Source organism: Podarcis vaucheri (genome assembly GCF_965113315.1).
Source record: "Podarcis vaucheri genome assembly, chromosome: 8".
In the NCBI taxonomy this organism is placed as follows: Eukaryota; Metazoa; Chordata; class Lepidosauria; order Squamata; family Lacertidae; genus Podarcis; species Podarcis vaucheri.
In genome coordinates, this window is record NC_138766.1 from 22391958 (window position 1) to 22407031 (window position 15074).

The 15074-nt window shown below is 41.8% G+C and overlaps 1 protein-coding gene across 1 annotated transcript in view; it reads right to left on the bottom strand.

Moving 5' to 3' along the window:
* LOC309539795 (uncharacterized protein) overlaps positions 1-15074 on the bottom strand; it is a gene marked incomplete at its 3' end in the record, with an annotated part of 41505 nt that overhangs the window by 22354 nt on the left and 4077 nt on the right. The window contains exon 2 of the mRNA XM_082236129.1: positions 8566-8619. Coding sequence (XP_082092255.1) covers positions 8566-8619 — 54 coding nt within the window. The remainder of the gene's footprint in view (positions 1-8565; positions 8620-15074) is intronic.

The following is a 15074-nucleotide window of genomic DNA, read 5'->3' on the forward strand; positions in this document are numbered from 1 at the left end:
ACCCCTGATCTAGCCACAGGGTCAAGAAACACACACAACAGGAATACACCACAACAATTTTTTGCTGGGCTCCATTGGTATAATGAATATTAATAGTGAATTCATACTCAAGTGCTTATCCCTGTGTATAAGCACCAATCAACAGATTTGGAAGAATCCCAAGGTTTGCACAAATACCCTTCCTTAAAAAAAGGAAACCTTCCAGAAAGAAGCTCTATGGCTGGGGAGAAACCAAAAGGACCCCAGGGAGAACAGAGAGTGCTGTGTTGCCATATTACAGAAGACCACTGTGGTGCCCACAAATTGCACCTCTCATATCCACATAATGCCTAGAAATCTTGTGGCCCCTTTAAGTGGTTAATTCTTTCCCGCTCCTATTATCCCATAAGAGAATCCTTTCACCCAGACTTTGTGGGAATTGTGACCTTCTCGATAAGCTTCCACAGGGATCCTCTGATGACACCTGCTGTATGGAATTTCTGCTAGTCCCAGAGCTATCTATTATGGCTCGTCATATATTAATTAGTCATTTACCTGGCAGAAATCCATACATTATGAGAAGGCCACTGACATATAAAAGCCACCAACAAATCAAAGCCACTGACATAAATACTAGGCCTGGTTTATGTAACCCTAAGAGTGTATCAGTCCTGAGAACATATCAGTTGGTTCGCCTGGTACATGAGATCCAGCTGAGGACTGGGAATGATAAATGCCCAATGCCTGAGCCAATGTCTCCCTACATCTGAAACTTAATAAAGTTGTGGCCAACACATTGTCTTCAGTCATTATTCTGCTTGGGGGTCACCTGGAGTTGGGGGGACTCCGCCTGTCCATGCAAACAGCTTTCCATACAGAAATGTTGTGTCGCACAGCCCATCCATAGGTCTCTGTATTCTAGAATGTGTGAAAGTTATAAGCATATTACAAACTAGACAGAACTGCAATGCCTGGATGATTCTCTCCTTTTGTTGCTCATTAAGCATTTTGCCTTAAGGGTTCAAGCTCAGCAGGGTTTAGGTCCTATTTCTGTATGTCGCATAAGGCTTGGATTCCAAAAAGCTCCTTAATCACTTCAATCCTTTTTGAGAGTGTGTGTGGTTCGCACAATACCCTTAGGATGTAAGCAAGCACATGAAATTCCCTGAGTCACATCAAGGAGCTGGCAGTGTTCCGAGAACCACTGTGTTTTTGTTTCTGTTGTAACACCAAACATTTCAATTTCATTGGACTCAAAATGTTGAGACAAGGAGGGTGAGCTGACTCTTCCAGATAAGGCTGTCTCTTTAAGAATTGTGTATTAAAACAAAACAAGCCCTGAGCCCCCGTTTATAACAGTCATAATCTTCTTGATGTGCTGCTGTGATAATGGTAATCCCTTTGATTTGCTCGTGTTAATGACCCTTAACTCCGCCTTGGGTTACTGTCACTACGTACTGGTCTTTAACTGCAGAACAGTAAGAAATGAAAAAGAGAATAGCAAACTGTTTGCCTAGCGTTATTGCTCTGGCAATGAAGACAATATCATTTTATCTCATATTATCACAGCTCTCTGAAAAATAGTGGAGACACGGTGGTCTACCAGCAGTTCCTAGAAGGCGCTAGCTACTTCACAGGAGTAGGGTGATTTGTTTTCCCATGGGGATGAAAATAAAAGAAATATCAGTCCTGGCAAACACTTCCTCAACACTTCATAGAATATTCTTGGAAAACCCAGGGTGGGGTGCAATGATTTCTGGCAAGCACTACTTATTGACCATTGCAGGTCAATTCACCAACCAGTGTGCAGAGTAAATGAAAAATAACTTTTCCAAATTTGCAACTCAATCCTATGCACATTTAGTGAGAAGGAACTCCTATTGTGTTCTATTGAACCTACCTCCTAATACGTGTATTTAAGGCTGCATTCTTATACTGCAACTAGGAATATTGGGAAATTATGAAGGAAATGGTAAGGGGAGCAGAAATTGCTGGTGTTTGCTTATTTGACCCATGTCTATCTTGGAAGTGTCAGGGTGCAACTCAGCCTATGTGATCTGTGTTGATCTTCTTTCAGTGTTAGACTGCTACTTTTAGGGTTACTGGCCTCCTTCCCTCCCTCAAGTCTTCCTCTTGAGTGCAGACATATTTTGGATCTGTCTTCTCTTGAGATGCAAAAGCAAGCATGGCTCATTTCATCTCCACCATAGCCAGATAAGCCAAAGCATCTTTCCAAACATTGTGTATTTCTGATAATAAATATAAGCCTTCTTGTTTTCTTAAACCCAGAGTGTAAGTGAGATTGCATCCAGGGGAAGCGTGCTCCTTCTCGGTAGTGGCACCCACCCTGTGGGATGCCCTCCCACCAGATGTCAAAGAGAAAAATAACTACCAAACTTTTAGAAGACGTCTGAAGGCAGCCCTGTTTAGGGAAGCTTTTAATGTTTAATAGGTTATTGTATTTTAATGTTTTGTTGGAAGCCGCCCAGAGTGGCTGGGGAAACGCAGCCATATGGGTGGGGTATAAATACCGGTAATAAAAAATTATTATTATTATTATTATTATTATTATTATTATTATTATTATTATTAGTTAAGCCTTTGGAATGGAAACCAATCTAGTGAATATGATCAATATCCACTGTGGTTGTTGTTTTCAGTCCACAAACAAGTAATTGATGACTTTTCCATTGCATTGTGTTTCCTGTGCATGGAAACTTTTCCCACCAAAATGAATGGTGTATAACATAACTAATGCTGCAATTAGTTACATAAAATTCCACCATGGTGGGCTAACATGGTTTTTGTCAGAAGCTGAACTGCAGCAGAATGGCAACACTGGCATGCAACAAACACAAGTCAAAATGGAAATCAGTGCCTTCCTATATCTCCAGCTGCAACTCTCTGCACATTTAGCAGTAAACCTCACTAAGTAAAATGGGACTGACTTCTTAGTAAACATGCAGAGGATTACATAGTCTGAATTACCTTCACATCCAAATATAGAACAGTTTATAGAAAATTAAACAATGTAGTTAAATGCAGCTAGTCTCCTGCCTAGGTAGTTTAAAGGGACCAACCTGTTTAGTTCTAGCCATAAAACTGTCTCACAAATCCTAATACAATTTCTGGGCCACAAACCCTTTGGCTAACCTGTGAGTAAGCCCCATTGGGCACAACAGGTCTTTCTTTTAGGTGAACACACATGGAGTTGAGGTTGCTCTTATGAACTATTTCTGAAGTTGTAAAAACTTCTAGCTGAAAATATGTACCAAAAGACAAAGAGGGGGGAGAAAAAAAGGCTTCCGTATTTTTGCTCTAAATGAGACGGTTCAGGTTTTTATTCAGTGAGGGATGCAAAATTGGCTCACGTTTGCCAGTTTGCACAGGTGCAGATGTGTTTGATCATATGGCATGCTTACTGACAGCCAAGGGCACATCTCCAAATTGCAGACCCAGATGCTTGGATCTTTGCTGCCTTCTTCACTGCCGGAGATGGAGCCGGATGCATTCACCTACTTGCTCTCTCGCTAGACTAGGAAGCCAATCTCTTTTATCAGACAAAATGTGCAAGGAGAATCAGGTGGTGTCTCCAGATTGTCATAGCCAGTGTTCCTTTAAAATGAAATAACCCTATTTTATGCTTGGTTTATCTACACCCCCGTGTCCCGGCCTAATCCCCCCTCCTGCTACAATTCTAGGAAGAAGGGGGGGAAAGCTATCCCCTCCAGCAAAACTCCTCTCCTTCCTCCTCTTTCTTGATCTCTGGTGGCTCTTGCATCTATTATGGCACTCTGCATGAAACAAGCTCATGTCAATTCCCACTCTTTCATCTTCATTTTTAATTAAATTCACTTGTTTTGTTCATGGCAATATAAAAATCTGCCTGTCGCAGTTTATTAAACTCTGGCGCTATGAATATGTATTTTAGATGGAAAGCATTTCAATATTTTTATAGATAAATTGCTCCCGAGTTTAAAAATAAAACAGAGAGGAAACAAAAGAGGAAGGTGGGAAGGGTGCTTTTTCGTGCCTGCAATGCAGACCTTTTTAGTTGTTCAGTCTTGAAATGAGTGGAGAACATTTATTGCTGCAATTCAGCCAGAGGATCGAGTAAGCCTGCTTGAACTTAACAAGACAGGAAGAACAATCCTATACACAAGAAGCTGGTGTAAAGTTAAGCCAAGCCAGCATAAATAACTCATATCCAAACCCCATGTCAGTATCCCAGGGTGAGAGGCTGGGAGGAGAAAGGATTCCAGTTGAGAGCTGGGAGGGACTATCTTTTGTGTGTGGAAGGGGCTGAGAATGGCCTTTAGGAGAAGACTCCTACCCTTAGTTGTTTGTAAAGTTTGTAGTTATTATCTTGTTGTATTGTCATGAACTTCAATAAAAGTCTTATAATAAAAAATTACATTTTTTATTAATGCATTTATCCAAATAAAATAGTAAAGGGTAAAGGGACCCCTGACCATTAGGTCCAGTCGTGGCCGACTCTGGGGTTGCGGTGCTCATCTAGCTTTATTGGCTGAGGGAGCCAGCAGACATCTTCCGGGTCATGTGGCCAGCATGACTAAGCCGCTTCTGGTGAGCCAGAGCAGCACACGGAAATGCCGTTTGCCTTCTCGCTGGAGCGGTACCTATTTATCTACTTGCACTTTGACGTGCTTTCGAACTGCTAGGTTGGCAGGAGCAGGGACTGAGCAACGGGAGCTCACCCTGTAATAGGGATTTGAAACACCGACCTTCTGATCGGCAAATAAAATAGCATACATCAAATTGTTGCCTCAGCTCCTTCGTAGCTGATACAAATTCAGGATGTTGCTTATGTCAGTCATCTCTCTCCCTATTTTATCCTCAGGCCCTTTGTGGGATACTGCTATGGTGATCCTGTCAAACGTGGATGTCCTTAGTTTACTGACCCCCAGAACTGGTCAACAGTCAACTTGGGGATAGCACTCTTTTTAGTGGTGCCGGTGGCAACCTCTAATAAACAATACAAAGAGGTACTACATCATGAGTATCAACATCTTAACCTTCAAATCCTAGGGCCAGCTAGTCAAAAATGTTTTGTTTCCCCTAGTGGCTGCACCTTATGATATGAGAGATACAGGCTTAGAGTGATGCAGCCATATACAATCACATATGCTTTCTCACTATGTTGGAAGGGAGTGTATTTGTAGCATAGTGCCATAAAACTGCTTGGGGCAGCAAAATGTCCCCAATGAATGACACGGCATCTTGGATCTGAATGCCTGCATAAAGCCACCGGCTATGATGATACAGTGATACAGTGGATGTTCGCCCTAGTTCTAAACACTTGCCTCATGGAATTAGGCTGTAACTTCTTGAAATATGCAATAAGGAGACTGCTGGGCCATACCTTGGCTATTTACTGACCATGCTTGTTCCCTGATGTCTGTCCCTGCTTGCAACTCCTTGACTCATTAATCAAGAGTGCTGAGCAAACGTCCATTTCCTGCACTGCAGCTCTGACCTGCTTTCACAGTTACTAGATTAGCACACCCCAACACACATATTCTTTAAACTGCGGCAAAGGCCAGGCTGGCTTCTTATCTTTTGTTTGCACAGGAGGCAAAACGAGCAATAATTATGTCTCAGGGCATGGTTGCAATTCTACTTTGCTTAAGCTGATTTATTCAGAATGTATTTCAATACCGCCTTTCAGCTCTGGAAAAGAGCTCCCAGCAGCGTGATGCCTGTTCCCATGGACCGAGATCCTCAGCATCCTTGCTAAACTATAGTCTGGTTAGCATCCGTCTGTCTCGGAAGAGTGTGCCTTCGGGGATGAAGTCGAATCATTGGTGAGTTACAGTGTCTGCTGTGGTTGCAGAGAGTGAAATGGAAGAGACATGTTTTGTTGCAGTTGGGGCAGATGAAGGCTTCCAGTTGTGTTGATGCAGGTATACCATGATGCTTCTTTTTTGTGCTCCTCTCAGCAGACCAGACCACCTCTGGTCACTGCTGCGCACACATGACCTGATTGTGTCTAGAAACTGTGGTCATCTGCAAGGGATTCCTACATGGCGGGGTTAATGTTGTCAGTCTTCATATCATGTTTTCAGACATATTTGTAAGCAGACAATGTAGCACCCTGCTTGTGGTTAACGCTTAGCTGGAATGAAATATTCAACGCAGCAATAGAGAAATTAATAATGTATTTGTCAGACAAATAAATGAGAGACACAGTGGTATATGGATACCAAAGCTCTGCCCACTCCAGCCCTGATGGCCAGTGCTTATTTTTCCTCAGCCCAGCCCCCTTGCTCCTCCTTTGGCTGCCTCTGTCCAATCAGCCTGGTTGAAATTCTTATTGGCTGTTTGCTAGAACCAATTATAAAAGATACACCCATTTCCTATTACCTTTTATGGGAGACAAAGAGCTATATTTCCTTCTATCTATAAGTGGCAAACAAGTAGCCATATATCTTACATTTGCCTCAACAAGACACCTTAATTATCAGATCAACTTTGCCCTATTGCCCTATTCACTGCAAAACAGATGGTTAAAACAGATGGTGCATGGTTTTTAATTTTTATCTTAAACAGAGATCTTGGGTTCACCTTCTCACACACCATCAATGAAATAAGAATCTAACATAAGAATCTAACATTTCTTACTTTCTAAATCCTTTGCATAATTACATTTAAGCCAATATATTTCATACATAACATATATAGATTTTTAAAAGAAAAGGAACTTAATAAAAACACTTTCGGTTTACAACCCTTCTTTCCCTAGACAGCTGCTGTTTCTATTAGCTCTTGCCCTTTTTAACCTTATGAAAATATGACTCGAGTCTTCTGTTAAACAATAAAACTTACTATTTACCAACTCTTAATTTGGGTTTTTGCAGCTTGATTGTATTCTGTAATTTGTATGGTCAGTGTGACCTTTTGCTCCCAGCCTGTAATTTCCTTTTACAACCCTGAGGAGCTCGTCTCCTGCTTATAGATCAGTGGGGCCCTGTTTAGGAAGATAAACATCTGCCAAAGCACCCAGCTGGTTTCTGCCTGGCATGAGAGATACAAAACATTTATAAATATATATTTTTAAAGCTCATTTTAAAAATACAGGTCTTGATCAGATGCCTCAACAACACCACTGGGCAGGTATGGATCCACTCTTCCCTGTATCTAGGAATGCCAACACCTGTTTTTATCTGTTTTCAAATGGACACACTGCGGGGTAATGCAGAATCAAACAGCACTGAGCTTCTATTTTTGGAACTATACCAGTTTCTCAAGAAGAGCTTGTCAGTGGCAGAAAATATGCAGTGGATCTAGATTGTGTGGGGACCACAAAACAAGCATTCAGTTTCCATTGTTTCTAGAGCAAAATGTCATGTACCCACAGTCCTAGTTTGTCCCCTCTGAGGATGGACTGAATTTTAATGGGACCCTCCATCTCTAGTGGCAAGTGGAAAAAAGGCCTCACAGTGGTAGATTGCACTTCATCTGCTCATTGCTAACATACAATACATAAAAAATCCTATATAAAATAAGAATAAATGCCCTGCAAATTCAAATCACCACAAAGCAGATTATGCAGCAAGAATCATCTCAACTAATTCTGAATATCATATCTGGCATACTGTATCAATTTCTCCTAAAGCCTGAATGAATAAACACACTTCTAAACATGATGGAAATGAAATACTGGAGCTACGAGTGGAGGGGGGGTGAGTTGTTCATTTTTGGTACATCCTTATTCATTCTGCTACTTTTTACTGTTACAGTGGTACCTCGGGTTACAGACGCTTCAGGTTACAGGCTCCGCTAACCCAGAAATAGTACCTCGGGTTAAGAACTTTGCTTCAGGATGAGAACCAAAATTGTGCTTTGGCAGCCGGAGGCCCCATTAGCTAAAGTGGTACTTCAGGTTAAGAACAGTTTCAGGTTAAGTACAGACCTCCAGAATGAATTAAGTTCTTAACCCGAGGTACCACTGTATTAGTCACATTCACTCCTTTCTTGTAGACCACTTTAAATGCTTTTTGTAGACAACTGTCACATAAATGTTTTAAACAGATAAATAAAGGCATGAAAGTAGACAGAACATGTTCATGGAGGCAAACATGTCCTCAAAATACATACCGCTGTGTGTGCCATGACACTCCTAAGTTATCAATAATTTCCGCTGCCTAGCTTACATATTGAAGCTGCATTGTCGATTATTTTTCTTCTTCAGTGGTAAATACATTTTGGAATTTCAATAAACACATTTGCACCCTCTGGGCAAACAAGAAGACTCCCAAAGTGCTACACCATATGGCCATTTGGATGCAAGCCATGCTTCATGCTGTTGCACTAATTAAAACAACTGTGACTTTAAAGACATCACATGGGTCCCCCCCCCAATGGGTTAATAAGTTCATATCATTAGTAATGCTAGTGTGCTGTTTCAGGGGGATGCAGTTTAAAATTCCCGAAGATATGTTTTGGGAGACCATTATGAAAGAGTGAGTTATAAAAGAACATTTTGGCAATGAGAATAAGGTCTGATATGCATACGAAACAATATGGCATGGTGGAATACTGAAATTATAACATTGATGAACTCACTCAGTGTTCCAGCATGGGATCACATTTTTCTTGTTCTCCCAAGTATTAAAATTCCTGAAAAACAGAAAAACAGTGCAGCATACAAATGCATAGGGTCTAGGGTTGAACATCTCCCTCTCGCTTTCTCTCTCTGGTAGAATTGTGACATTTTCTGCTTGTATGCGTGTGGGAGAGGTGGGAGGGCTCATGAATGGTATGTTTGAATCTACCACCACATTCTGCCCCATATGTAGACCTAAGCAAGGTCAAAATGCTGACTGACCATGGAATCCTAGACTAGAACGCTACCTCAGCTGCAATCTTTTGCAAACTTATTTGGAAGTGAGTCCAATTATTTTACAGTGGTACCTCAGGTTACATACGCTTCAGGTTACAGACTCTGCTAACCCAGAAAGAGTACCTCGGGTTAAGAACTTTACTTCAGGATGAGAACAGAAATCGTGCTCCGGCAGCGCGGCAGCAGCGGGAGGCCCCATTAGCTAAAGTGGTACCTCAGGTTAAGAACAGTTTCAGGTTAAGAATGGACCTCCAGAACGAATTAAGTTCTTAACCTGAGGTACCACTGAACATACAGCCCACTTTTTATTCAGTATTTACAGAGGGAGGCTATAGAACCAGCCTCTTGGATAATGGCATTGTCCCGAGTGAATTTCCACCCCCGTCTCTCCCACTTCCTCATCCGTCAATCTCATTTTCTCTTCTACGCATGCTGATAGGTGCCCTCTGTCTTTGAGCTCTTTGCTCTTCTACTTTCAAGGCTCACTGGTTTCTGGGAGATGGAGGGTCTGGAATGTTTTCTAAAGATGCTGTATCCATCAGCTGTCACCCCCCTCGTGCTTCCTCTTCCTCCTCCTCCTCCCCCATTATTTCCCAACTTTCTCCTTCATCTGCCTCTGAGCTGTGACCTCCCTCAAAGAGTGGACAAAGCTGGTGTGTAACTTTTGAATAAATGTGTTCCTAATAAAATAATAATAATAATAATAATAATAATAATAATAATAATAGTAATAAAGAACCCCCAAATGTGTGAGGCATTGCCCCCAAAGTTGAGACATTAATCACTGAGTAGGCAAAAAATATTTGTGGTCTTAAATTTAAAAAAAAGATTTAAGCCCTCCAAAATAGATGGGAGGTATGAAAGAGGTTTTGTTAAATAAAAGTTATTACAAGAAACACTACAGTAATGCTTCCAGGTTTGGCTATCTTATACCTGATACATACCCTATCAGTCATGGATTATATTTTCCCTAGGAAGGAAGATATAATGCCCTTGGAGTTACCATATCAGCAGAATATAAAGAAAAAGGAGCTGCTGGGGTGTGTGTGGAATACTTAATATTACTAAAGAATTGTGGGGGGGGGTAGGGGTATCTAAATTATTGATTGACCATCTGGTCCAGTTGACATATAGCAGGACAACATTATTTCCCACTGTGTGAATAAGCCCTGAGTTCATAACCTGTTCTGGTCCTCTCAGAGAAAATCTCCATGGGTTTGTTTTTCTTCCCTCAAGCAAAATCTGAGAAGAAATTTGAAGAGTTTGTTTTTGTGGCAATGGGAGATGGGAGAAATTGCTTCCTGGGTAATCATTGGAAGGCATTTTGTGGGGAAAGACTATCCATGACTAGTGAAATCTCAGGGAGGGGTATTCCCACATATCCCTATATTGAAATGCTTGGGAAATACACTTGCTTGAATGAGCAAAATAAGAGACTACTTAAAATCTGAACGGAAGAGAATTCTAACATGGAAGTGATCAGCTCTTGATGAAAAATACAAGGGTGCTCAATGTGTTCTTTAAAAGGAGAGAAAATGGATAAAAGGAAGGGGGTGAGACCATAATATTTTCAAGACTCCTGTGGAGTTCTATATAAAACTAAGCTTCAGGCACAGCCAGAGGAAAAAGATGAGTTTTTGACAGTCTGCCTTTGTCCGCATTAGATGTAGCACTGGAGGAAAAAAAGAAACCTATTTGGATTAGGACATGACAAAGGATCTGATCACCAGAGTAATTTCTAAACTTAAAAGTTAACAAGCCTGCTAAAGAAATGAATGGGGCCTTGGCAGAATTCCATAAAGCATGTACAACAGGATGTCACTCCATATGGCGTTAGAGATTTATAATGAAGCTCATCTCCTTTTGCCTTGAGAAAAAAACTTCTATATTGCTTATATCAGCAAGCTAGCGTGCATTAATTTAAGGCTAAAAACTGAATAGTGCTAGACAAATCATCTACATGCCAAGACCCGTTCTCAGCCCCCTGCGACTCATGCCATTAAAAGTAATGCCCTCTGGCAGTGTGAGGGGTATGGATGGGACCTTTTAGCAAAATCCCCAGATGCCTGCAAGTATGCTAATATGGTGTATTGCAGCAACATGGTCACAATACTGTACATTATTTAACTTTGCTCCTTTTTGTATTCTTATACAAGGGGTAGGGAACTGGATCTATCTGGCAGGCCAGATCCTGACCTCCTCCACCACCTGTGAGCCATTTTCATAGGTGGGTCAGGTTGAAATCAAACCACGCTAGAAGATGAGTGAGGTTTTCCAGGAGCCACCCAAACAGTTGATTGGCAGCATATTCAAACCCTGCTTTCAATAGGTAAAGGTAAAGGGACCCCTGACCATTAGGTCCAGTCGCAGATGACTCTGGGGTTGCGGCACTCATCTCGCTTTATTGGCCAAGGGAGCCAGCATGTGGCCAGCATGACTAAGCTGCTTCTGGTGAACCAGAGCAGCACACAGAAACGCTGTTTACCTTCCCGCCGGAGTGGTACCTATTTATCTACTTTCACTTTGAGCTGCTTTCAAACTGCTAGGTTGGCAGGAGCTGGGACCGAGCAATGGGAGCCCACCCTGTTGCGGGGATTCGAACCGCTGACCTGATCAGCAAGCCCTAGGCTCTGTGGTTTAACCCACAGCACCACCCTCGTGGCTTTCAATAGGTATCTGCTCCAATTGTGAGGTTCAATCGGATGCTCCTGATTGGACCCAATCCCAGCAGAGCTTCTGTTTTATGCCAAATTAAAAGGCACCGAGTACAAGTCCTGCTTGCCAAGGAACAATCAGGAATGCACTTTAAAGTTCCTAGTTGTTCATTTGCAGCTGCAACTTCACCAATTCCACCTCTGGTATCAAATATGAGTGGGACAAGTTGGGGTGGCTTGAGTAAAAGATCCTGAGAGGCCAAATTAGGACTCTAGTAAAGAAATGAAAAAGGTACTTAAATGTACTTTTCCTAAAAAAACCAGAGGCCTTTCTCTTGGGCATTGTCGGCCAATTGGTGTCAAAGAGGGATAGAACTTTTTTTATGTATGCTACAACAGCAGCAAGAATACTCATCGCAAAGTATTGGAAGACACAAGATCTACCCACTCTGGAAGAATGGCAGATGAAAGTGATGGACTATATGACACTGGCCGAGATGACAGGCAGAATCCGTGATCAGGGAAAAGAGACGGCGGAAGAAGAATGGAGAAAATTTAAAAGCTATCTTAAGGACTATTACAAACTTGATGAAGGTTAGAATGTTGTGGTTTTCAGGAATAAAGGGATACAGTGACATAAGGTCAGAATACAGAAAAGACTAAGATGATAGAGGTTGGAAAGGAATAATTGGGAGTTGCTATAAAATTATGGACATTGGGATGCAGAAAGGGGGGGTATGGGGGAGTCCCGCAAAAGAAGTTTATGAAAAAAATGTTATGAAATTATACGTGTTTGTATGTCTTTTTAAGTGTATGTCTGTTTTTAAAAATTTTGTAAAACCAATAAAAATTTTATAAAAACAAAACAAAACAAATTAGGACTCTAGTAAAGGTACAGGGACCCCTGACCATTAAGTCCAGTCATGACTGACTCTGGGGTTGTGGAGCTAATCTTGCTATATTGGCCGAGGGAGCCAATATACAGCTTACGGGTCATGTGGCCAGCATGACTAAGCCGCTTCTGAAGAACGAGGGCAGCACACGAAACACCATTTACCTTCCTGCCGGAGCGGTACCTATTTATCTACTTGCACTTTGACATGCTTTCGAACTGCTAGGTGGGCAGGAGCAGGGACTGAGCAACGGGAGCTCACCCCGTCGCAGGGATTCAAACCACTGACCTTCTGATCAGCAAGTCCTAGGCTCTGTGGTTTACCTGCGTCCCTAATTAGGACTCTGAATGGGCATAATTTAGACCTATGGACTGGAGGCTCCCCACTGCTGCCGTATACCCATTTTTCCATTTCGCTATGGTAGCCCTGAGCTCCCAGAGATCAACTAAGCCAAATGCAGCCTACTAGTTATGTACTGGCAATCCCCTCCCCTATTCATTCATTCATTCATTCATTCACTTTTTAAATTCTCTCTCAAGCAGCAAAATCAGCATGATTATTAAGCTGGTGATCCAAGTCTGGCAAGGTGAATCACAAGTTATGCATGGTAGAATGAGCATGGAAGTCTCATTGCATAACTTTTAAACACAACTTCCATTTCTAAAGAGGGAAGAGGCTTGGCATCAATCTTGGGTTTCAGGGCAAATGGCACCCACCAAGCCTTCATGGAAATGAAGAGCCGGGTTGAGACTCAGTGCAACTGGTGGGCCCTTGTAGCATCCCAGCGACTCATCGAACACAGCTGCAAACTCATTGGTTAGTTTCCAACTTTTTTGGCCTATGGGGTACCTCAGATTGAGGCAGGCTTGTCAGGGTCTACACCATATCTTGCAGTCGGTGTACACCTCTGCTTGAAAGCCCTTTGGTTACATAACCACATCTACATATCAGCTAGAAAGTTCTAGCACACCTCAGTGCAGTTTCTATATTTCCCCTCACTTCAATCAATTTTCACAAAAATAGTTTAGCAGAAGAGGCCCATTGTTCAATGGCAAGAAACATTCAATTATGACAGAAATCTAGGATAAAACACTGATTCACACTTGCATGCCCTACACTTTCTTGTCACTTCTTGGCTGGAAACTGAGTGGCATTTGCAATTTACAAGAAAACAAATCTCTAGTCTGAAAAACAGCACCAACCTAGTCATTCCTAGCTCTGTGCTAAGGGTTTTGTTCAACCAGACATTTGCTATTCTAGAGGGAGACAATACGCTACAAAGCACTTTGCTAAAAGTCTTTTCAATTGAGCACACACAGCAATTACATATATCCAGAGGATAAGATCCAGATCAGCTTCAACAGGATGTCAGAATTAAATGGTGCCCATTTGAGACATAACAATAACTGAGGATTAAGATAAAAGCAAGGGACTTCCATTATCTAAAATTGGTCATGTACCATTACTTTACAGAAAAATGAATGTTCTTGTCTCACCCCTTTGATGGTGATACCAAGCATGAACTGTTGGGGAAAGGAAGGATGTGCAATGCTTTTACAGATTTAATAGAATTAATCCTTCTTAGTTTTTAGAAGTTCAGTTATAGACTAAGAACCTTCAGCATTTTAGGCTGAATGCCAATCTTTCGTCTCACCCTGCAACACTTTCAATTTTTGTTTCATAAACAGCCTTCTCTTTCCCACAATGCCTTTCCCTGTTTCTGTCTCTTGAGCATTCTTTTCCCCATTATTTTTTTCCTAAATTTCTTTCTGTTTAGAGAACTTAACAACAACAAAATGATGGTGTCATTGGAGCCATACCTCCAGAGGTATGTCCCATCAGCTTGATTTGGAATTTGCTACGAGGTGTGTGAGAGCTTTGAGAATCATCACACACACACGCGTACACACAGAGCTTCCATATTTTCCAAGAGTTATTTTCTGGCTCTCCGTTAAAGAAAAGAATCATATTTGTTTTCAGCACAGGTCATCACAGTTCTAACAGAGTCTAACAAAAGCCAACAGATACTGCTTTTCTAGGGAATCGTGCACTTTCTGAGGAATTAGACCACAGAATACAGCCTGAGCTCCTGTGCACTGGAGCAATGCAAAGATCAGGGAAACTCCCAGATCCAAATGAGGTTAAGCTTCAAACAGGCTCTCTGCCATATCTCTCATTTAGCTCATAATCTGACTATAGTTAGAGCTGAGGGTGGTGCTATGGCATAGTCCTCAGATATTTCTTCCCCAATAATAGATAGAACACATTGACTTGGAACTAAGTAGAACCTAATTCTCACCAATGGGGCTGCAGTATGGAGGAGAGGATAAAGAATTCCCGTTGCAGATTCAGAAGAAGGCCACTTGTGCTATATTGGATCTCACTCGATCAATGTAAGCTTAAGATGTATGTATAAAATCCATATTTGGTTGTATTGCATGACCAGGTGGCAACAGCCCCAGCCCTGAGGAATTATAAGGACAATGTTACATAGAATTAAAATTAGGCCACAACTTTATTAAACTTCCGAATGTAGGAAGACCTTGGTTTAGGGATATGGGAAGTGTAGCAGGCAGCCAAGCCCATATCTCCGCACGCAGGGTAGTTCACTGACAACCTTTCAGTGTATGACCAGTGACACCCATATATAGCACCCCTTTAAGGGGGGGGACCCTGGAATCACCA